Genomic DNA, 25,601 nt, shown 5'->3' on the forward strand with positions numbered 1-25,601 from the left:
GGGCTTTTAGCCACGTGCCAGCTCGTGTTGACAACACACAGGAGCAACAGAGCACAGAGGAGTATGAAGGGGAGGAGGTGGGGAGGATAAGAGTGAGGGATATGGAGAGACGAGAGGAGAGTGGCTGACACCTGCATGTGCTTGAGTTCTTTTCTCATTGGTGGACGTCTTTACTATACATAGTGGCTGAGAATGCAAAACGAAAACTGAGATAGAAGGGGATACAAATGTGCAGGTGTGCATGTGCAGGCAAACGCACACAGATGAAGACAGAGGAGAGTCCAGTGTTGTTAATGGGATTACTGGTTCATGGAAGGCCAGGTGATAGTGCAGATGTGTTTTTATAGAGGCTGCAGTAGGTGAAATGTACACACACCAGAGGAGAGCACTGTGCTAGTTTATTTGGGTTGTTGGGGGAATAAATCAATTTAGGCCTCACATGAAGCACAAGCTATTTGTGCTGGGCTATTTACTTCTGGAGAGAAATAATCATTAGCCTATAAAAATCTGAAAGTGAAAAATGTAAAGAAGAGCTATAAATAGTTAGCAAGCAGTATTATGGATCACTGGCCTTGTAGTGTCCCAATGGATCTCAGCGGTTTTCTTTGTCTTAATTCCCTTTTTTAAAAAAATAATTTCGCTGTGTTCCCTTTACTAGGGAGCGAGTTAAGCATACAGGAATATATACATATATGTATACATATGTACAGAGCAGAAGCATCACATAATTCTTTTTTTCTTGTTTCTTGTGTGAATTGGTCATGTCAAACCTAATTCACAAACGCATTTATGCACATACCTTAACACTGAGTTGCAAGTAGAACTAGACAGATAAGTAGACTGGGCTCCTATATCAACCGGTTTTAGTTAGTTGCAGCATATGTTGTACAGCGTATCAGTATCTGTCTTCCAATATGTAACATGAAAATGCATTTGATCATTTGAAAACTACCAGATGAGATAATTTATAAATGATGTTTTTTCAATTGTAAAATTTCCTGCTCAGTAGATATTTTAAGTGATCCAAATCAAAAATGTTTGCTTATTTTCTCTTTTTGCAATACAAGTTACAACAGTAGCATCACCATTAGTAGAATTTTTAGAACATTAACATCTATATTGGCCTCACAAAATCCAGTTTTTTGGCTGTAGTTGGAAGAGCCTGAAAAGCCACATTTAGTTTGATCAGATACATTGATTTGTACATTAAACTTCCAACACACTGAGAAACTAGACATGCACATATTTTGTGCAGTCTGAAGAGACCCGGTCATTAATCCAGCCATGTTCTGCCTGTTGAATAATGAATCCTGTTTGATGTCCCTGTTGTTGTTTGGGTCGTCTATCTGACTATTTGAGATTCTGTAATATTCTCATGGTGACTTGCTCCGTGATTAACTTTATGCTTTTGTAGCCAGATTTGTGGAAACGGAAAAGTCTAAATGGTTTGACTCTGTAGTGTGTTTGGCTGGCTTTGCAAAGCCTATTTTCAAAGCGTTCTCCTTTTTCTTCATGTTGTGTTTTTTCTTTTAGATTGAGAGACAATAAAGTTTCCTCTCTTCATTTTCTATTCCATCAAGTCTTGTACCGTCTTACTCAAAGTCCTCAAAGACTGGCTCACATGCTGAGGTGTAATTGGTCCTCTCCCACTCTCTGCCTCTCTCTCGGCTCTTGGTCCAACGAACACGAGTGCTCGCACATTTGGGCTAATGATTTTGAATAGTGATTAAAATGAATTGGAGAGTGCACTGCTTCTGTAGTATCCGGACCCCTCCATCATTAGTGGCTCTCTTTCTCTCTCTTCCGCTTTTTCTGTTTCTGTATCATCAGTGTTAGTCAAGCAGGGGTTTCAGACGAGGCCTGGGGTGGGCTTTCATGAGCACAGACTCAAAGATTTCTCCACTTCTTGTAATCATGGACACCACTCTTCTAGCACTTTTACTGTCATCTTCTGGCTTCTCAAAGGTGCCTTTGATTCCCTCACATCCTACACCCAGGCCGGATAGTGTCACATTATATTTTTCCTCTTTCCTTTTTAACTACCCCCCCCAAACCCCACTCTTCACCCCCTTTCTTGCCCTTCTCTTTTCTCTCCCCCTTAGACCGAAGCTCATCAGTGTGCGTTCATATTTATTGTCCTCGATCGGGAGCTGATTTAGCACTCTTCTTTTTGGACCGCTTAATTCCAGGACCCTTCCCCTTCACTTCCCCATTCATCCCCCCTTCCTCCCACTTTGCCTTGATCCACCTTTTTATAATCGGCTCCCGCTCTTTGTTTTTCCTCTTCTCCTGTTTTAAATGAATAATGCAGAAGGGAGGAAATGGGGATTAAAGAGGAGCTAAAGCCAGTGCCAACTTCTCTGGTGCACAGCTCTACACCGTCTCTCACATGACCAGGAGCACATCAGGGCTAACAAGCTTCTTTTTTTCCCTCTCTCCTGGCATTTTTCTCATTTCTGCATCTGTTTCACTCTGTCCTACCTCATCCCTGCTGTGCCCTACTCCCACTCAGTTTTGCCCCAGTTGACTGAAGATATGCTCTTTCATATCAAAGCTGGTCGACTTGTTGTCCACTGTGTTTGCGAAAAGCCAACTTGTACATACTTTTTGAGACTGAGCGAATCTTATCATCATAGTGATGTGGGAAACGATACATTGAACTATTCTGTTGCATAAGAGGTTAATAAACAAGCTATAGAAAATTAAATATTGTATTAACAGGTTGACCAGTTAGTTGCTTTTCCTAGTGAATGGTTAATGCAGATTGCAAGTTTAGTAGTACATCTGTTGAATGAAATCTTGAAGAAAAATAAACTGCCGTTAATCAGAAGATTAATCATTAAAAAAAACATATGGCTAAATGTTTTGACCAGTGGTGTGTTTGGCACAGTTCGCTCTGCAGAAACAATATAGAGACCCTGATCATCGTAGCCTGACTGCAACAAGCAGGAACAATACCCTGTTACTCAAGCAAGAATGCTCCAAAACAGACCTGATTATAAAAGATTTTTTTTTTTTTCTAAAATGAATTGATTGTATAGATCACGAGAAAAATAAGTGCAGGCAAGTTTAGTTCACTTGTCATGAGGAGTGGTTCTCAGCCTTTGAAAACAGTTGTATAATAACTTCTGTGGTTCTGGAGGGAGCTCTGGATGTTGTCATCAGGTGAGTTCACCAACTTTATGAAGGTGAAATACTAATGCTAATCGCTGGAGTGCCCATTTGATTGCAGCCAGTATTTCAAAGCAATCAGGGGAACTGTATCTTAAAGTGACTCTCCACTCTGTCCATTTGAGTAGAAGGCATAGAGTTTTGCTCAGTGCATTGGTTAATTAAGCATGTGTCACAGGAAAAAACTGATTTGAGACGAGTATGATAGGAATTAAGTGAGGAATGGAGATATGTCTCAAGAAAGAGAAAAAAAGGATCAACAAATCTGGTGTGTGCTGGAAGTGTAAGAAGAAAGAAGGCTGTTCACTGAAAATTGCTGAATAGTCTTGTTTTTCTTTCCTCCTCCTGCTCTGCCTCACTCTGTTTCTGCCTTCCCTCGTCTATCATATAATTACCTACGTGTGATTGGGCCTGCTGTGAGAATGTCGGACTGGAGTCTCACATTAGATGGAACACAGTGAGAAAATATTGTTTGTTTACACTGAGTGGTTGGTGGTCTGGATAGGAGAGTTTTTTTTCTTTCCTCAACAGAAAAACAACCATCAGTTTGTCTGAAAGATAAATGGGGTTCTTGGTAGCTCACTCACCAATATACTCTCGATCTCCCCAATTTTTATCTGCTAAAAAAATTATATATTCATACCTGCCAGCCTAACTTAATGGAAGAGTGGTTGTTGATCATTTGTTCAACATTATGTCTTTCAAAGTTTGACAGTATAATAGTATGAGTCTAAGATCTTCACCTCATAGCTGTGAGGCACTAAAACATCTAAATCTAGTCTAAATGGTAAAACTTGAGACTTTCTATATACATTATGATTATAGGTACACGCTATCTGCATATTGTGTGTCCACATATTTAGCCTGTATTGATTCTCTCCTGTACACCAAACATAGGTTTATCCTGTTGTATATTTGCAGCTGTCTCAAACCAAAGCTCCATACTAGTCTCCGACACGCATCTATGAATAGTTAGGGGATTTAACTTTTAGCTGCTGCTGCCCACTGCTGCCAAAATCCTAGCCAGCCAGCCAGCCACCATTTCTCATCCAAATGACAGAAATACAGGCAGACTGGTACCTTGAGTTTCCACTGCTGTTTGTGCCAACCAAATGTTTTGGAAGTCAAAAATTCCCTCCTGTGATGACGACAGGATCTTTTGTCGGACAGAGACAATGAGATAGTGGTGGACAATAGTGGATTGGGGTTTGTGGAGAGAGTGATTCAGGGAGATTTAGGCTTAATGTGATGAAAGTTCTAGTTTTCATTGGTTTGTTGCATTCTTCCAATCACTAGGACAATGCTTTGGTTTTGATTGGTTGCACATGACTTGAACTGTGTGCAAATGGCAGCCATAAGAGTGTGACTTTGCCTGGTTTACTCCACTTGATTGAGTTAGCTTCGTTAGCTGTGCAGTTTGTTGGTGTGTGTTAATCTAACATGGCAGTCTTAATTGATCTCGTTAATGTGGGACGTGGGAGGCGAAAGAACGTCAGGGACCTCAGATGCCTCCTGGTTATTTTGACACGCAGACAGTCAGAAACAATAGCGGGTTAGGGAGAGGAGTAAGGGTGCCAGCCCCCATCTAACAAAACACAAGGCTGAAGTGCAAAGAATCACGACAGGAGACAGGAAGGCTCGTCGGCTGGGTGTATAACTTGTAAGTCCCCTGTGACACCAAAATCAAAATACCACAACACCTAGTAGGTCAGCCATCCAGTCAACCTCTGTCTAATAAGCCCTATTTTCACCTGGTATTAAGTTCCCCATGCATATCCAGGATGTTTTCAGATTGTCTTAATAGGCCCTGAAACCAAAAGAAAACAAAGGTACAAATATTAAAGGTTGAAGTGCATATTTATTTATTCACGTGGATGCTGATTTCTGTTTTTACCCATTTAATTTAAGGATTAACATACTTCTTACTTGTTCCAGTGCTGACTGGATGAAAAAAAACATATAAAACAAATTTTAATGCTATTTTCTTTTTTTTTATTATTCATTTAATTGACTTTAATGATAAATATTTGATCGTCATCACTGGTATTAAAATAACAGTTGATAATTTACACAATCATTACATTTTAGTAAAACACTGACACAACAGTTTTCCATCACCATGGTTACACACTGTATCAGTATCATAATGGTGCTCTCTGCTTGTGGTGTTCACAGTCTTGTACAACAGCAGTGGGCTCCAAAAGCCTAAGACACATGTTTAAAATGCTATGGTGAGTGTGTGAATAGAGCAGACTTCTGAAGCACCAATCATTTATTTTATGACTAGAACCGTCTTTTTTTCTTTTCTTTTTTTTCTCAACCATTGTTCATACCATTAGTTGTTAAGGTCAGCATGTGAACAACATGTGCTATAATTATGAGGACTGTTTTCAGTCTTCCCACATGTTTTTCTGTATGTGCAAACTCTTTCTCTGGATATGCTTTATAAAACATTCTTTTGTTTTCTTATCTGTTGAAATGATTTTATTGTTGCTCAATAAAAAAAAGTATTTAAATTGGTAACTCTGGTTGGGACACTAGGTAGTGTTATATATCCTTAGAGTGGTGTTTTCATGGAAACAGTCAAAAACTAATCATCATGAGTATGGTGTCAGTGGTACATTTTAGGCAACCTAACCATAGCCAGGCCCTTATAAAAGTCATGGCAATAGTTGGCTTTCAAAAATTATTTTTCTTTGGTAGGTTTATAAAGTCAAAAATAGGGAGCAAAAGATTCAGGATCGGACATTTAACAATATTTTTCGTTTGCCTCTATTGCCTCCAGTGGTGGATGCTTTTAACGCCTTATTATTTGTAAACCCTTTTTACATCTGAATTGATTTAAACTTGTTTGAAACAAGCTTTTAATGTAAATTTCAGGAAATGATCTTCCCAATATAGTCGGTGCAATCCCAGGAGAAATAGTGTTGTGCAAACACTTATTTTCATGATCTTCAAAGCTCAGATGAAGGCCAGTGAACCCCCTGAAAGAAAAGCTGAACTAATCTAAAATAAACAACCACAGTATAAGCACAATACTTGCCTGCTCATGTGCACTCATACGCACACATATGCGTCTTCTTACATACACATATGAAAGCCCCCAACACACACAAACATTTATTTGTTTATTTATTGCGGATGTCTAATTAGCATTATTAACCTTTAGTGAATGGGACTGACGACATCAGGTTGAGACAGCTCCTCAGTGCAATTCACCTCTCCATTGTACCAGGGGATTTTTAATTGGCCGGGGAGGTTTGAGGCGACAGAAAGGAGACGCTGTTACCAATATACAGATGACAGGCTGACAGATCTGCAGACAGACCTCCTTCACTCTAGTGGAAAAAACATGCAAATGTCCCACTCTGAAGTGTGTCATGTCCCTTTACCTTTTTATGGAACTTAAATGTGTCTTTAACCATTTGTGCATGCATATACAGTATTAATGTAAATAAGACATCGCAAATAGGCAACAGTGTAGTAGCAGAAACAATAATTTCCTTAACTAAAATCTGGATTGGCTAAACTAGCCATATATGGTAGTAGTCCTTCGTCATTTCTTTTCCCTCTCCTTACTTACTTTGAGCAAGCAAGGTCCGGACTTTTTTCTCCACCTCTGTCGATAGCTTCTGCTTGTTATTGCTTCACAGCATTAGCTATTTCCATTTTCTCCGCATATACCTAGTGTGTGTGCAGATGCATGTGTACCCCTTCATCTGCACACACACGTACACACACAGTCACTCAAACAACACAGCAAATACTAATGCACACATTTTTTTAACTTAATTTTGAATGTTGAATACATGAAAACACCTCAGCTCACATGTGTTTGCTTGTGGGTGACATACGGTTAGTGTTATGCATGCATTGTATCGTGTGTAAATTATGGGTAAATTGGTGTTAATTGTTAGACTATGTAACCATATTATTTGAATTACATTGTGCACTGGAAATTATCCTGGAACATCTGTCAGAGTCTGAGTTCTTCCCACATACATGAGCTGAGAGGAGACTCTAGAATCATAAGCTAATTGCATGTGTGAAAATAATTTTTGCATCATACTTTTTTTTTCAAAGATTTGTGTAAATTATTCATTCAGGTAACATTTCATATTATGGCAGTGTCTGTTTTAAGTGTGGTGATAAGCCAAGCAACTGCTGGTGGAGTATCATATGCAATTAGCTTGCTTCTAGGCTACATGCCAGAACATGCAATTATACAGCACCATGGCATACACTCATACCCAGCACACTCACCTCTGTGTGGCCTATATTTTCTCAGTAAACAGAAAATGAAGTGGAATGGCTTAAATGCCGGTATAACCAGTAATTCCCAGGAAAGGTTCCTTGGAGAAATGCCAAGGAAATACAGAGCAGCATTATCTCTGCTTTGTTCAGATTAATATAGCTCCCTGCCATAGCCGAGCCATGCTGCAACTTGAGAGGGACCCAGACAAAGAGTGTCAAATCCACAGGCATGACATGGGATCCAGTTCAGCTGAAACTGGACACTCACAGCAACCAGCACTCAATAGTTTGGTGCTGAACATCAACAAACATTTGTCCAGTTGACTGAGGCCAATATTTTCTGTTGTGAAATGTTATTGTAGAATGTTTTAGGGTTTTGTCTAATGGTCAACGTTGAGTCGGCTAACTGGAAGTTCGATTTTGTGTTTGTTTCTCAGAGGTGTAAAGGCTCAAGCTCCTGACACCATGGATATGGACACGCAGCCACAAGGACAGCAAGCAGCTGTGCCAGTGTTCCAACCCCAGGTAACCCAACACAGAGACACACACATGAACACAATCCAAACTGCAAACTAGTGTTGTCAAGTAATATGACATATAAAGTGAGGTAACGAAAATTGTCAGCTGCCTGATATTCAGTAATACCTTTGATACTGGGGTAAATCTCTGCTATAAGTCAAGTCAGTGTTAGATTCACATGCTAGTTGCTTTAATGTAATGAGGTATATTGATTTTTCATAAATTTAAGATCCAGTCAGCTGAATTAATCTATTAATAGCTTCTCAATTTAATTTCTAAAATGTACTTCATCATGATTCTGATATAAAACTACAAATGCTATGATAAAATATTTTATTCTTGTGGCCTACCCCTGCTGCTAAGGGTTTCTATTTCAGTAAATGTTTTATTGCAGCCGTGACAGATTTTATCCTTCCATATAGTGTTGTGTGATTTTGTTAAAGTTAATAAGGACTGTGGGGTTACATATTGTTTTCCTGTAGATTAATTGACAAGGGGAAGTATTTCATAATTTATGACATACCCCTTCATCCATTCATTGTCAGCATACCTTCCCACCACTTTCATGTTTCGAACTGTAAATATTCTGAATTGCCCCTTTTTTCCCTGCTTCAGTCAAGATGCGCTTTTCAGTACAAACATCCTTCAGACCACTGTAGCCTGTGTGTGAGATAGACAGCAGTAGATGAATGTTGAGTTGTTTCTATTGATCAGAGCTCTGGAGGCTGGCACAGCCCGGCCTCCCCACATGCTTCTCTTGGTTCAATACAACTCAGGTTTGCTCCGTGCAGATCTGGTCATTGTTGTATTTTAATACCGCCCTCCAACATCAGGCCCATTGATTTCTCTCCAGAAGGATGTTTTTGCCTCCATAACTATTGAATAAACTTTAAACAAAGAGGATCATCCATATGCCCCAGAGTAAATTTTTTTTTTGAGAAAGAAACAACACTAAAAATAGGCCTATGCTCTCAGTTGTTGTTTTTCTTGCGTTTGCAAGGGCACTGCAACATTAACACTGGAATTGCCAAGGGGGTTAATTTATTCTAAGATTTGTAATTGCAAAATTAAGGATAATTGGGTTGCACACAGAAGAAAGTCAGATAAAAGCTCTAATGATTAATTTGACTTAGGCAGCACACCCCCACGCATACACACAAAGACACTAGATCTTCTGCTGATCTCCCAACAGTTGATTATGTGTTATTGTTCAGGCTTAATGATTTCTCTCTCTGTTTTTCAATCTATTTCTAGCAGTTTACATCAGTGTTAATTCCAGGCCTACTTTTTGTGTTTAAGATATTGGAAGCACAGTGAACTTTCTATGTGGCATCATCATGTTTTTTCACTCTCACAGAGCACGTCTGAACTGATTTCACATTTAGTGGGAGATGGAGACAGTCAGTTAGTATATGTAGATGGCTGTCTAGCCAGCATCCAGATGGGTGTCTTTCAACAAGTCCTCTATCTGTTTCACACTTTCCCAAGGTTCAGTCTGCTTGGCAGCACAGGGGAAAAAAAATCCACCAGCCTCCTCCTGAAGAAATCTGAATTGTATATGTGATGAAGGATATTCTGTATCGCTTGCAATATCATTTCTCTTGGTCCCGGAGGTATGATGCATATGCATTAGGTAAACGAGATGAGCTGGTAAGATGTGCATTTTTAATGGCGCATTTGCTCTTTGAGTGAGTGGGAGGGTTGGTGAGGAGGCCCCCTCAGATCAGATTTTGATCGTCACTGCAGAGTTTGACAGACACGGATCTGTCTGTAAGCGCTGAGACAAGGCGGTGCGGTTGTGGAGCAGATTGAGAGGAGAAGAACGAGAAGCACCTTTGGGGTGAATCCTGCTGGTTTGACTGCCTGGCTGCCTCAGTGGCTGACTGGCTGAGGATGAATATTGCATGGTGCCGTGCTCAAGGGGGCTGGTGACTGGTGAGGGTGGGAGGGATCCCCCCTGCTTGCCAGTTGCTGTTTCTGCCTCTCCGTGTATCCCTCCCTGTCTCTCTTGGAGACTACAGCCACGGTAATCCGACTAATTTTGTAAACATCGTTTACATATGAAAACAATTTATGTCCATACTAGAGCTCTGAGGTCGTATTGATGGAGATCCTCGTCCGTACTAAAGCGCTTGAAAAATAAGAAAGGAGAAACAAAACAAATCTCTTCTTCCTCATTCTGTTTCACTCAGCAAACAGCAAAACTGTACATCACAGCCAACATCTGGTTAGCGATAAGAACGACACAGCTCAGTTATTTAGCTGGGTCTCAGCAGGATAAACCTTTGTTGCTGGTTCTAATGCAGATAAACTTACAATATATTTGTTCTTATTTATACAGTTCTTAGTTTTTGTTGTCCAACAACTCAATGAGCAGAAAACAGTGTTTAATCACTGGTCATAAATGCTAACTGTTAACTAACTGTTAACTGAATATCAGTCAGTAGTTTATGATCACACTCATCTGACAATATAAACATTAAACACAGCTTAATGCAGCGTGTGCGTGGTGTGATCAGCTATTACACTGCTTTTTCTGTGATATATATTGTGAGATGAATTAATACAGGGATTTTCACCACATGACTTGAATAGGCCTGCTGTTTTTTTTGGTCAGCATCATCCTTTCTGTTGCTGAACTAATTACATACAACTGACATCGCTTTTCTTTTTGCAACCAAATCTTTCTTTTCTGTGTTTGTCCCGTTCCTTGCTCATTTTCAGGTTGCGGTCGATGACTAGCAGGGGTGTGGCCTGCTATGGTTGTTTGATAAACTGATCAGACTGTAATTGGTGGTTTGCTGTGCGTGGGGAGTCTGCATGTCACTCAATAGCAACAAACTCTGTGTATCCAAGACCTTAATTCTGAGTAAATTATGGAATATCAGACAGACTTCTCTTGTAGATTAGTCATGGAAAATGAGAACTGAGCGAGTTTTCTTTTTGTATTAAGCAGCTAAAAAGGTGAAGACGTGTTTAATTCACTGAACGTGAATGAGAGCATGGGTACCATTTGTGTGGGGCCTGGTGGGTCGCCTCGGCTGGTGCCAAGCAGCTCATTTAGAACCGGTGCAGACCAGGGGAATCCAAAAGCTGTCTGTGAGCAGTTGATTATATAGAGTAATCCATTTTGTTTGGGAAGTGGCATTGACTGTGGGCTAGGGATGGATGGATAGGAGGAGGTTCTACTGAAAAAGAATAGCTTAGAGCAGCTAATTCTAAAAACAGAAGAAATTAGTGTGAACCAGTTCATTTTTTGGGACTTGGACCTTAGTTCCAAATTCAAGATTGTGAACTATGAATGTGAATGAGTACATTTTAATCTGTGTGAACTGAACTTTGAGCTAGCTCTTGTGACACTGATGATGATGCTGAACCATATATTGTACAACCCTATCGTGATATTAACATTTAAAATAAGTGATCACAGGCGCCCTGGTGGCCTTGGGATAAAGGTACCAACCAGGCACCACAATGACCCCAGTTCATATCTGGTCTCGGACCCATGTTAATTGTCATTTCCCATCTTGTACACTCCTCATTTCCTTTATTTTTCTACTACTGGATATCTAATTTCCACCATCCACACATTTTTTCAAAGCTCAGTTTTCAGGTGCTGGTTCAATGTGGACAGTCCTGCCAAAATGGAGAGATGCGTTTTCAAATTTCGCTGGCTCTGTGTGGACGTGCCCCGAGTTTCTCTCTCTGTTTCTGCATCCCTCCCTGTCTCTCTCCATGGGAGACAGCACCTCTCTGCCGCCGCTGGCCTTTCTGTGGCAGCCGTTGGCACTGCTGGGCTGTCACATCACACCCTCTTCCCTCTGCTGCTTGTCTTCCCCCCCTCTCACCCTCTTTCCCTCTCCCTGTCTTCTGCATTCCCTCTTCCACTCTCCATGTGTCTTGTCAGTTGTGTTTGGCAATGGTGTCATTATCGGGCAGCCCGTATCACACTTCCTCCGATGAGCTGTCTATCTGCTCTCTCTGTCTCTCTGTCTCTCTCTCTCTCTCTCTCTCTCTCTCTCTCTCTTTCTCTCTCTCTCTCTCTCCCCCTCTCTCTTTCAGTCCCCCTGCTAGTGAGTTGCCCATGGCGGTTGTGTGTCACCTTTATACCCAAGACATGCTGTCCCTCACAGACGTTACCCATAATGCTTTGCACGGCTGCCACTAAATCTCCATCCTTTGCAGCTTGTCGCCATCACAAACCAGAATGATGTGAGTGAAAAGAGTAAGCACAAAACAAAACACAGAAATGTAAGTTGAGAAAAAGATGAAGGAAGTCTGTATTATGAAGATCATAATTTAAAAAGAGGGTAATGATCACTAATTGCTTTGTTGTCTCAGCCTTTATTTATTGTATATGCCTGGAGTAAATTATCACTTCTGACATGTGATCCCATATCATTACAGTAATCTAAGGATTTTTCAATGATTTAGTTTTGGCAATTCTTTTGTGGATTTCAGACATTGATAAGAGAAGTTTGTAATGAATAAATGTAAAATAAAGTGATTAATTAATTTCAGGTAAATATTCAGCTTTGTTTTGAAGTCTACTGAAGAATTGTTTTTAATGCCTTGACTGGGTGGTTTTACCTAACATGCCCAGTTTTTTCTTCTTCTGTTTCTAAATGATGGACATCTGATGAAAGAAACACATCCATGCCATGCTTTCCTCATTCAGATAAACATGATACACAAGACCTGTGAAAAGTCCACTAGGCCTTTATGTTTTTGCTCAGCCAGCTTATTTAACATACACATGAAGAGTCAGATTTAGATTCTTACAAGAACTAATCTGTATAACCCTCCCAGTTTTGTTCAGACACTGACCCTGCGTCATTCAGGGTCATTCCTCTGTGACTTCCCTTGTGTGTGTGTGTGTGTGTGTGTGTGTGTGTGTGTGTGTGTGTGTGTGTGTGTGTGTGTGTGTGTGTGTGTGTGTGTGTGTGTGTGTGTGTGTGTTTGTCAGGGCTTTGTGTTTCAGCTGGGAGCTCCTGATTGTGTGACACCCGTGTGCGGCAGATGAGACGGCCTGTCAGTCAGCTGTGGCCTGGCTGCCCTTTGAAGGCCAGGCCAGGGGGCGAAGAGGTGCCGCAAATGGCCTGTGAAGTTTACATACACTGCCCACTGCTAAACAGATTAGCTCTAATGAAGTGTCTAATGCCGGGGCCGCTGGCTGACATAATCCTGCCTGGCAGCCCGGCCCCTTGGCTGCCAAAAAAGCCGCCCTCCCTCCAGCCCTCTCTTCCGCCCTCGCACGGCCTCTGCTGCCACCCAGGGCGACTCCACACGGGGAGGTGCCCACTGTTAATCATGCCGGACAGTGTGCGATCTGACATGCAAATGTAGGTCATTGCATATGTAAATGTGTGATTACGGGGCTGGCATGCCAGGACACATTAGCAAGACTGTGCTCTCAGCAGGCGGTTGTCACAGCGCTTTAGAGGCTCATGCTAACATTTGTCAAGCTACCACGCAGCGAATGAAAGCAATGCCCTCTTGTCCTCTCTCGCTCGCTCTCTCTCTCTCGCTTCCTGATCTATATGCCTCAAACTGTCCATCCTGCATCGTTGCACAAATTCAGGATGGACATTATTAACATAAACCATCGCACAATATGGCCACTCTTTCAATGTGACACACCTTGCAGATATTTGTGTAGGTTTTGCATTTGCCATCTCTTTAATATAACTTCAAATGATTGTAAAATCTCCAGTGGAAAAATACGTTTTATATAAGCTTTTAGTTTTAGTTATTACCAAAGGGCTACAGCAGTTCTTTAGAGCTACAGTAATATTGAACAATGGGTTGTGGGGCAGAGTGTCATGCTTGCTGTCAGATTGACTCTCAGACTGCTCAGGATGATGGTGGTGTCATGCTGAAAAATGCACACACCTCGGCAGTGTTAATTGGACAGGGCATCTCATTGGCTCACACCCTTCTTTTGGCTGTCAACTTAAAAAAAACTATGAAATGTTTAAATTGGTTCCTTACTCTGCCCCAGGCCTGGCCTTATTTGAACAATCCTGTTCAGAATCACTTGATTATGAATCAGTGTTTATCAAACAAAAATAAATATTTGCTACCCTGACAGAATTTGCTGCTTTTCACTGTTTTATATCACTTTAAATTGAATATTTTTGGGCTTAGGCCTGTTGACTCGCAATTTGAAGATGTCACCTTGGGCTCTTGGAAATTTTTCTAAATTTTCTCACATTTTGTGTCAGTGGTTTCCTTCCTCTGTATTTTGGTTGGGTATAATTGTTAATTCTCCACTGAATTAAAATTTCATTGTCTTCATTGGTAGAGAGTAGACAGCTGAGGGAATCCTGTATAGCCTCCGGTCTGATCATGGTAACTCTGTCAAACTGTGAAATACAAGTGGAGCGCACAAGTGTGATGACACTCCCTTCTTGTGTGTTTTAGTGGTTAGGAGATTAATTTTTTGACCTTCTCCCCCTCTTCGTATTCCTTCCGTCTGTCCTAAGTCTCTTGCCCCTGAGCTGCTCCCACAGCTACACTGGCAGAAGCGCTGGTGACATGTGGCATTCTGATATCTGTCACCTTCTGTTTGCTCCCGCCAACGCCTTGTACAAGTTTACCAAAAGGCTGGAAAGGTCATGCAGCCTGCTCTGTGCTTTTTTTTCACACATCATATCCAAGGGGCTCATTCTGGTTTATTTTTGAGTGTTTTTTTTTTTGGACGGTGAGTGTTTCAGCTTGCTCAGCCAATCCTGTGGCGAGGAATCTTGTAGTCTGTGGTCTAATGCCAGACGGTCAGTGATATAACTTGGCGTACTACAAAGCAAGAAGACTCTGGATTCTTGTGAACTTAAAACCAAGTCACTGCTCCTTGATTACTTCAGGGACGTCAGTGTGCCATATGAGCCACAGAGTGTCACCCATTAAGCCAGCGGTAATTATTAGCCTGCCTAGCAGATGTAAGGTATAGGGTTTAATTAATTACATAGGAAAATTGTCAATCCACATATAAAAGTAAATTTGATTTAAAAAAAAAAAAAAAGAAGAAAAGATTCATAACTAGTAATCCAAAGTTAATGTCTGGTGGCAGCATGGCAGCCACCTCCAAAAGACACTGTCAGGCCCTGCGTGATGCCGTTCTACTCCATGTAAAAAGTTAGATCAGGTAAATTGTTGACTCACTTCTTGTAAGTTTACACTTGAATTGATTAGGAAAAACATTTGCAAACCTCTAGGTGTTTTTTGGTTAGCTATGTAAATAACAGAAAATAAGTATTTTCCTCCATGAGCTTTTAGTGAGGTGATGTGGTGCTGCAGTTAAATCTGTACACATTCCTCAAGACCTTTCACAGCGTGACACATCAGCCTAATGCCAGTCAAATCATCAGAAGCCTAGAGCAGCCTCTCAGCAAAACAAACTACAGAAGCTAGGCCTCACCACAGTTTCACCCACACCCTTCAGCCCTCACCCTTTGGCTCTTTCAGTAATGTGGAGCAGTTGCACTTCAATGGCAAAAACGTGGTTAGCACAAAATATCTGTAAATTTTTTGTTTTTTGTTTCTATCCTGCGTGTGCATATGAAGTTTGAACGTGTGTAGATGTTTATAGAGTTGTTGTTTTATTTTCTTTCAGAAACCACTGCAGCCAGATATGGGCCACAATTCCCTGGCTAACTTCCAGATTGAGAAGAAGATTGGTCGTGGGCAGTTCAGTGAGGTGTACCGGGCGAGGTACCTGCTAGACAACACATCAGTGGCCCTGAAGAAAGTTCAAGTAAGGCACAGGAAATGAGTCACTTTGAATACTAAGTGCATCCACCGTTTTCAGCGGAAGTGAAATGTCAAACTATTCTTGTGTCTAATGATTTTTTATCATCATGAATGGATAACAAAAACCTTAGCCTGTCACAAGGCCAACACAAACAGACTTAGATACCCCTACTCACAATTACAGGCAATTTAGCTCAGAGAAATGTATCTCATGTGCAGACAGGATGGTAAATGGTAAATGTACTTGTACTTATATAGCGCTTTTCTCGTCTTACTGACCACTCAAAGCACTTTACAATACTTGCCACATTCACCCATTCACTCACACATTCATACATCAAACTTATACACTGACATCAGGGGCAATGTGGAGTTCAGTATCTTGCCCAAGAATACTTCGACATGCGGCCTGGAGAAGCCGGGGATTGAACAACCACCGACCTTCTAATTAGTGGACGAACTGCTCTCGCTCCTGAGCCATGATAATAATGATCGGATAATAATGATCAGATAATCTGCAGTAGCATAAAGTCATGAATCCACATAGTGATATGGCTGATACATAAGAAAGCTCAAGAAAGCATCGTGAGTCTGAAATAAACTATGTGTCAGTATGCTGAAAAATTAAAGAAAAGAGTCAGAGATTTATATTTTTTGTCAGTTTTTTTAAATTAAAAATTGCTAATTGTTATTAACCACTCTGATAGTGAGGACCGCCACCACAGAACTACCACATGCAAGCACTTAAAATATGCATTAATTGTATTTTTTGTTGTGTGATTAAGTGCAGTATGCCTGTGAATAGGCTAATTTCCATTCACAGTGTGCCTGCAGTTCTCATGGTGAATTAGTACATGCAATATTCACTGACTTATACACACATACACAAAACTAGGAGGGTATGCTGCTCCAGTTGAGTTTGTATCCACATACACACACCCCACACACAGCTTACACAGTGATATGTGCGTGTTACTCAGATGTGAAACACCTGTAGTCACTCCAACGCCACCCTCTAGATAACAGCAACCATGTTTTCTGTTAAGTGTTTTTTTTCCTGTTTTCTCTACATCTCTCCATCTTCCCATTTCTTGAATATGTCATAACACCCCTCTCTGTCCTCTCTCTTTCTTTCTCTCTCTCTCTCCCCTCTTTTGATCTCTTGATAGATATTCGACTTGATGGATGCCAAAGCTCGGCAAGATTGCATCAAAGAGATAGATCTCCTTAAGGTAAAGAACCAGAGAAGAGTGAGACGGCGTCATGCGCTGTGCTCTGTTCTCTTAAGGTGCCTCAGCTGAGACCTTCCACCACAGGAAAACAATTGATCTGCACCAGACAGCTTGGATTTATGTGTTGTGTGTATGTGGGCACATGCACGCGTGTGCATGCTGCCTTGCATGGTTATGAATGCAGAAGGGTGTTTGTGTATTTGTGAACACAGGTAAAAAAAGTGAATGAATACGTGTGTGTGACTGTACAGTACGTGTGTATTGTGCAGGAGTGTTACATCCCTCCAGGCTCACATTGACTCTTTTTTTTATGCCAAAAGTATCATTTTTTAAATCTTTTTGTAATGTTTAAAGCTGGGCAACAGAGCATCAGCATGGAAATTTAGCAGCCTCCCTCATGTGTCTCTTGATGTTTTACCTCCTCCCTTTCTTCATTCTTTTTTTACTTTTTTATTTTCCAATGAAGAGGTTTCATTTATCAAACTACCTTAAACGCGTGTCAGCCGGGCTGCTCTCAAATACTAACGAACAACTAATGACAGCTTCAATATTTGCCCCTGTCTGCAAAATTGTAGATATGTGTCAAAGTTGTGTGTGTTTGCGGTTTGATTGTGTGCGTTCATGCATCCCTGGTAGTGTTCCCCTCCATATATGCGGCCTCTCTGTGTGCGTGTGTGTGCACTGCAGGCAGTTTGTGCACATATGCACGCTCACACGTACACATTAGGGAGAACAAGAAAACAAAACCAATTAATTTGTGCCACTCAAACACTTCAGTAAAGCTCCTGGGGCTCTTTGGGCCAATCAAAGACAACAATACTCAGATGCAGGCGAGACCCTGTAGAGAGCTGTAATCTGAGTAGCAGATCATTGACTTGATGGCACGAGACAGCAGAGTTCCCCTGGGTCCATATCTCTGACCTCCTAAGAGGGGTCAGGGTAGGGTTAAATGTCACACTCTGCCAGGTGACAACATTTCTCATTTCCTTTATGCAACTCTTATGTTTCCATTTTTCTTCTCTCACTATATGGATCCTCTTCCTCCATACCTTTCTTTTGTGTCCTTCCCTTCTGCTTGTACCTATCCCTTCTTTCTATACCTTATTCGCCCAGCTGCTATGTAGCTCCATCCATCCCTTCTCTTTTCCCTCTCCTTGTTTTTCCCCCCTCAGAGCTTTTAGTTCCCTTATTTTCATCCTGTAAACTGATTGCTAGTGAACATGGAAGTTATGCCTGGCCCTGTGCTACCCAGACAGCCTAATAATAAAGGGCTATGAGAGAGAGACAGTCCTTCTGCCTTATCCCCACTAGACAGGCCAACAGGAGACACAGCCAAATCAGAATAATGAGAGGCACACTGGCATGGGCCGACTGGAATGACACACATACATGTGCATGGACACACACACAGAGACACACACACATACACACACATGCGCTTGCAGCCACACACACACACACACACACACACACACACAGTGTCATGGCCTTTCAACAGTCGGCCTATTTGTTTGTTTGTCTGTCTGTGTTTATGTCTGCTCATTCATCTGTATTTTCCTCTTCTGGCATGATGATTTCAACTTGAGAATCTCACTTCTCACTCGGTCCTTTTGTCTAAATCTGCGCTGATAGGAATGTTGGTTGCAGAAATAGCCCGCTCCCTGCCAATCTGCTAGTTTCACCATTCTTGAAATCCCATAGCTGTGTATTCCTCTCGCTTGTGGTTACTATCAAGACTGGATTGTATTCTGAAGACTAATGATCTGCCCTAATTAGCAGTGAAGAGCTGTAATGATGTCTGTGTGCTTGCTTCTCTGTGTTTTGTGTTATGTGTTGTGCAGAAATGTGTGGTGCGTGTGTGTCTGCGTGCATGTCTGGGTTCTGCATCTGATTAGATTATACCAGCGGTTTACTGACAAGACATAGGACTGGCAGCAACCAGCTTCATTTAACCTTATACACACACTATAAATTCACAATCTTTAGGTCTGTTCATGAGCAATATACTTCTTTTGCAAGTTTAATATATATTTAGTTTCTCTTCCAATTGACAAACAACCCCAAATTACGAATCTACTCATTTTCTTACTTAGTGCATTGAAAAGTATGAATATTTCATGCAACACAAGGCATTCATTTCTGCTGGTGATGGGCATCGAAGGCTGATTTTACTGCATCTTCCTCAGTTTTCAGCCATTGTTCCCATTTCTTCAGCTGCTTTATCATTACACTATAAACTAATTTATTATCCTGGTTATATTTGTGCCATCAGATTGAATTAGTCAGTGTGTTGTTCTTCCTTGCAACACATCACCAGCTCACCAAATATACCACATAGTCTTGCATGACTAAGTGATTACACACACTGGTGGGTATCAGCCAGCATGTGTAATTACATAATCAAGCAAGACTCTATGTGATATTTCCCAATGAGTGATTGTTGTATTGCAGTAGGCTCCCATCCATCATTTACATAAACATCTGCATGTGAACATATCTCTTCATTTCACTGTATCCTCCGCCTGAGGTTCAAGTTGTGGAAGTGGAGTGGGTTGGGATGGGTGGAGGAGGGGACTTGTCATCACTCCCTGGCTGTGCTACAGTGTGGAGCCGTGTAGAACTGCCACTCTCAGCCAAAAATACATTTGGCAAGAGAGGGCAAGGCAGGGTGAAGGAAAGATGGAGACATGAGAAAGGGAAAGAGAGAACGAATGAAAAAGAGGATCGTGGAGGGATGCAGAGATGGAGTGGAGAGTGTAGTGTAGCGTAGTGTACTGTACTGTGCTCTCCTTTTCCCTCTTCTCTGCATCATCCAGAGCATGAACATTTCTTTAATCACAGCAGAGAAAGCAGAGCGGAGCCGAGTGGAGGACGCCTGTCACACTGCTCCGTCTGCTTGCATCACAGCCCCCCCCAACATCGCCACGCCACACAGCTCCATGTCTCCAGCTCTCCACATATCACTATTTCTCTGCCTTTTCCCTCCCCCCTTTCTCTAACTCTATTCACCTTATCCCTCTCCTGCTCTTTTTTTCCCCCTTCTCACCTTTGTTCTCTTTCCCTTCCTCTTCACCCTGCCCTGTCTCCATCATTCCTTTTACTTGTCTGTGTCACTGTGTCATTTGTTTCTTTCCCTTCATTGCGCCTCCCTCCCTCCCCCTTTTCTCTTGTTGCTCTGGATGGATAGAGACTTTTTTCTTACTACAGGGAATGCTGTTCCTGCCTTATTGACCAGCCAACAGGAAGGAATCTCAGCCAAAGATGAGCCTGGGATGCTTGTTTTTGTGACTGCCAGTCATGTCAGACTGTCAGGCGTGTGTGTGCGTGCGTGTGGGTGTGTTTGTCTCACACATGGGTTGTTGTCATCACAGACAGAGGGGTTGTTGTGACATGTCACCCAGCTTTGTCACACTTGAGGACAAAACCGTCTCATTAGGTCCACACTTACCAAATATGGATTGCAAATATGGATTCAACTGTTTTATTTTAATTGGTGGTGAAAGTATATTTGATGGCACAACTCATGACATTAATTTTGTTATTTATCAGCTGGTAGGTTGTTTTGATATAGATTGTATATCTATAGTCTATAGCTTCCACAAGGAAGGATTTTCACTCTTGGGTTAGGTAGCGTGACCATGGATACTCTTAATTTGACAAGCGTCACCAACATGTCTTGTGCTTTTTCTTTATCTCTCATGTATTCTTTTCTCCCACAGCAATTGAACCACCCCAATGTGATAAAGTACCACGCATCTTTTATTGAGGACAATGAGCTAAACATAGTCCTGGAGTTAGCGGATGCTGGGGACCTCTCACGAATGATCAAGGTAAGGAATTCAGCACAACAGCTGCCCTGCTAGCTCACTCTCTTGTTCAAGCAGCCCAAAGAGCTGTTGATTTGTTTGTGTGGTTATGAAAAACTTTGAGTAACACTCAACCAAAACAGGCTTTAAGGACACAAATGAAAAAAATGAAAATATACCATAATTTGGCTTATCAGATTTTATTCAACTATAAGGGGAAATTCTGGGGCCAACTTTGGTTTTACAGATTGTATGTGCAGTTGTAAAAATTTTAAAACTTTGAGCATAAATTAAAGTGCAAATTATTAACAACACCCTAATTATTTTTGTGGAAATGAATTTGTTTGTGATTTATGCAAATGTACTTCCTTACTTACCCTGTCTTAACACCACTTCACTTTAATACTCAACATTTTCACACCCAGTCAGCAATCAGATTTAGTGATCACAAAAAAGGTAGTCTCCTGGATTGGCAATAGTCCACCCAACTTAAAATACTTTAATATGATGTTGAATAATTAGATAACTGATTTTAATACATGACAACCATATCTGACAAATATGATAGCAGGTCTAACATCCTGTCTCACACTTATTATCAGAAAGTAATGCTATTATGGAAGCAACAAGCTGCTGACGTGGCCTTTTGTAACTGAAGGCATGGTGGCAGGGGGTCTGTGGTTTGTGGTTTTTGCAGGATTTTGACTACCTGGACACTGAGTCAGTCTGAATCATCCATTCCACAATGAAACCAAAAACCCAAGAATATAAGGCCTCCTGCAACCTTCTTTAATCCCAGTACTCTGTGGTGAAGTGCCTTGACTGTGAAAGGGAAGTTGTTAAAAATCAAACTATGATTAATTATCATAAAGCTCCAGCATGTGTTGTATGTGAACAAATACTGAGCATGACTTATCTGGCTTTAATCTTAAATTGTCCTCATGTCTTTTACATATTAAATCTTGAGGTGTCATTTGCCGTAACATTTTAATGAGAGATTTGGTAAAACATGAGGTTTTAATAGTTTTTTTTCCCAGATGTATATTGTCATTTTTCCCCAAATAGTGGCCACATGTCTTGGAAAAAATCTGCCCACCAATTCATCTTGGCTAGATCTTCCTCAGAAATGAGATGTAGTAATTTCAATGGTTCTAACCAGTAAAATCAACATTCAAACTGAATGTAGATTATAACTACTTAACTATAAGCATGTGTATAGTGGAATAAAGCGCACAATGTGTAGCTTTGAACCACATAGGTGTGTCAAGTTGATTTCGGTCTATTAGGTTTTTACAGCTGGGATGTTGTTGTTGAAATTGGAGCAGCAGAAGGAAGAGGGTTGGAAGCGATTACATCCCAGGCTCACCCTGTTATTCGTTTTTGAGTTAGACCAAATCCTGAGTTATTATAAAAACCTGCCAGTATAGCAAATTAGTGGTGTGCATGTAAAAAGCCTGGTCTTCTCCCATGCATAAATGATGCCGCAGCATTGAATCGGCACAGCTCGACAAGCTGTTTGCAGTCATACTCAGCAGCTCCACATTCGCATAGTTCAACACAGCAAATTAGGACAGGCGAGGATTAGCGGTACAAGAGAGTGAACATGGCAGGCTCGGCACACACACATACACACACTGATATATATCCTGTACAGACACACACACGTACACACACTGAATACATACATATGCCATACTGGGTAAGCAAAGAATGTGCAGACACCACCATGGAAACATACTCTCACACATGTTCACAGATACACTTTACAGAGATATAACATGGCAGCCCGAAGAGGTAAGATAACAAACCACAGAGCATCACTGCTATCTTAGCTAAGCTACCGAGGATGCTGGGAGCATTCAGAATGTGTCTCCTCCTTATGGCTGCTGACAACACACACTCACACATACACGTATGTACACGCCTCTCCTCTACACCATTTGTCTCCCGCACACTTTTAAATGATTTGCTTTTCTAATGTAACAGTGGCAGTCCAGAGGTGCATGCCAGGGCTTAGCCCCCACTTCTTCGACTGTAATGTGAAGTAAACACATTCGTACAGTGTTCCATATGTAAAACAGAACGCCCCCCGATGCATGAATTTAACATTTTTTATTCTTTTTGATTTTTCCTCTTCCATGCAGCTCTCTCCTCCTTTCTCTCTTCCTCCCTCATTCTCTATTACTCTCTCTCTGACCATCTCAGAATTCAAATGAAATCAAATGGTCCTTGATTTGCATGCACTTACAGAATATTGCATGTGCAGTGTTTGCTGTTAAAGGCATGGAGAAGAGGGTGGTGGTGGTGTTGGTGGGTGTCTATGTGCTCCCCCATTGACATCAAACAGTCCTCTGATATGGAAATGGGAGGGCAAGGGAAGAATGGCTCCTCGCTGACGCTTTGTTTGGATGTAGGCCAAGGTCTATCCCTCCCTTTCTCCCTCTCTGCATCTATCTCTATCGCTCTCTTTCTCTCACACCTTTCTTCATTTTCTGTCCCTCTTACCTACAATGTTTCCTTTACTTCATTCCTTTTCTCCACTATTTGCTCTCACCCCATCTATCTCCCTCTCTGTCTTTGTTTTCTCTCATTCTCTCTCCCTTGTTCTTTCTCACATTGTTTAGTAGGCTCATGGACCAGAATTTGTAGCAGTCCTGTCCTCTCTCCTCCTTGACCCCTGACCTCACTGGAGACAATGGGTTATTCTGTTTTTCTGGCAAATAAACCTACTATTCCTACTACTATATACCCAACCTTAATGTAGTGCAGTAAATATTGCAGCCTCATTATGAGAACACCCTGGAGAGAGGTAGGATAGGTTGGAACAGCAAAAAAGGAAAGGAGATTCCACACAAGGACTGCATATCTTCCAGCACACACAATCACACACATAGTTTCCCAAAATGATAGTTGTAGCAACAGTAGTTATAGTGCCACAAATCTTAAAAATACATGCATACACACGTACATAGACAGTTACCCTGTAGTATACCATCAATACTGTATATTAAATTATTGTCAGTGAAGTAATTAACTTGATTAATATTGCAGCACTTGTTGATTTCATAAGTCTGATTTATATAGCTACCTCCTTGTTGATACCCTAGAAATGTTCCCTTACTGTGCTGTTGGTTTTATTAAGTTTTTCTAGGTAAGAGTCTTTGCTAAATGCTTAGATTGTAATTGCCATGTGAAGGACTCTCATACAAACTGGTGAAAGTCGAGGCTTTTCTTTCCTGCAAATGGACCCATGAGCACATCCCATAAAATTCGCCTGGTAGCCATATTTCTTACATCTACTTAGTCTTACACACCGCCGTTTGAGGAGGAGTTCCTATCATCAGTTGTTGATGTTAGTCATGGTGGATCAATAAGCCATTATGTCTAAGCTGAGGCTCTGTCATCACTGTGGCTTTTCTGGAGAGGGACCAGAGTCTTGATGATCCAGAACGACTCACTCAGCCCTCCAAAATAAATAAATAAATAAATAAATAAACTGAAAAACAACTGGAACCACTGTGCCACTGAAAGCTGTACTTAACAAAAGAGCTGTGTGCCAGATGGGAGAGTTTTGGAAGGTACCACAAATTTCTTCTCTCTGTTCCTGAGAGTGCATGTGCTTTTCATTGTAGGCCATAGAGAAAATGAGATGGAGCTTGGTTAGGCAAGGGACCGACCAAGAGGCGAGTGGTCTGGGTTGCATTAAGAGTGGAGTCACAGAGCTAGGGACTGAAGCCGGGGATGGATGCTTTATAAACACACGCAGACATAAACACTTTGCTACCATCTTAAAATTGTATTCCGTGCCACACAAGACCTTTTCCCATCCCTATTAAAATATTTTATGTGTTCCTTTTTTCAGGTATGCTAATGCTACTTTAATTTTCTGTGTGTGTTCCTGTGTCCCTGTGTGCATGTGTGTGCGCTTGCATTTACTTTACAGCACTTTAAGAAGCAGAGGAGGCTTATCCCAGAAAGAACAGTGTGGAAGTACTTTGTCCAACTCTGCAGTGCGCTCGAACATATGCACTCCCGAAGAGTCATGCACAGAGGTAGTATTAATGCACACAAACTTTACATAAACATACACCAACAGGCATATTAATACATAGATTGAATTGGCTTGTTTATTGTAAGCATAAGAAAATGTAGCTATAGAATATATAGAATCTTTTAAATCTGGACCAGTTTGTTCTTCTAAATTGAGCCACCATGAATGGTCTGAGATAGTTTTAGAGAAGTACTGGATGATGGAAACAAGTTGGAGAAACTTGTACAAATGCTGCAACTGCTCACATCTGTTCTAACGTGGTTAATGTCTCAAAGCGTTTGTCCAATTACGGACTCTTAAATTATCACATGAAAATACACTGTGCATTGTATTTCTTGAAAAAAACCCCACTGAACCGTGAACCAACCCCAACAAAAATGATCATACATGTTCAAAAGTTTTGGTGTGCGTTGATCTTTTTTCAGCACGAGGGTGATAAGAATTTTCCTGCAACTTTTCTGGGACTGGTCCCATTGTCTAGTGGGTGCTGGGCCTTAAACAGGAGAACAAAAACTGAGGGGAACAAGTTGTTTGGTGTGATGGATTATCTGTCTCCCATAATTTAAGTCTCTGTGTTTTAATTTTTAATAGCATAATAAATTGAACTGAAACCAGTTGATGTCTGTTAAGAGGGAAATTAAATTCAAGAAGTTGCAGTATATTTGTTTGCCGTTATTAAGATAATACACAACTCCTACTTAACAGAGTAAACCATGCAATACTTAGTGTGGTCTTCTTAAGTCCAGAAAATGAAAATGAGTAAAAACGGAACATTAAATCAGTATTTCACTATGGATTTTCTTTAGTGTGAAGGCCCTT

At 41.1% G+C, this 25,601-nt stretch overlaps 1 protein-coding gene across 1 annotated transcript in view; it reads left to right on the forward strand.

The window, feature by feature from the left end:
• The window catches only part of nek7 (NIMA-related kinase 7), a 60,224-nt gene that overhangs the window by 13,079 nt on the left and 21,544 nt on the right, over window positions 1-25,601 (forward strand). The window contains exons 2-6 of the mRNA XM_056378178.1: window positions 7,863-7,950; window positions 15,557-15,697; window positions 16,863-16,925; window positions 20,645-20,755; window positions 24,675-24,783. Of these exons, the coding sequence (XP_056234153.1) occupies window positions 7,891-7,950; window positions 15,557-15,697; window positions 16,863-16,925; window positions 20,645-20,755; window positions 24,675-24,783 (484 nt within the window). The 5' untranslated portion in view covers window positions 7,863-7,890. The remainder of the gene's footprint in view (window positions 1-7,862; window positions 7,951-15,556; window positions 15,698-16,862; window positions 16,926-20,644; window positions 20,756-24,674; window positions 24,784-25,601) is intronic.

Source organism: Seriola aureovittata, chromosome 6 (genome assembly GCF_021018895.1).
Source record: "Seriola aureovittata isolate HTS-2021-v1 ecotype China chromosome 6, ASM2101889v1, whole genome shotgun sequence".
NCBI lineage: Eukaryota > Metazoa > Chordata > Actinopteri > Carangiformes > Carangidae > Seriola > Seriola aureovittata.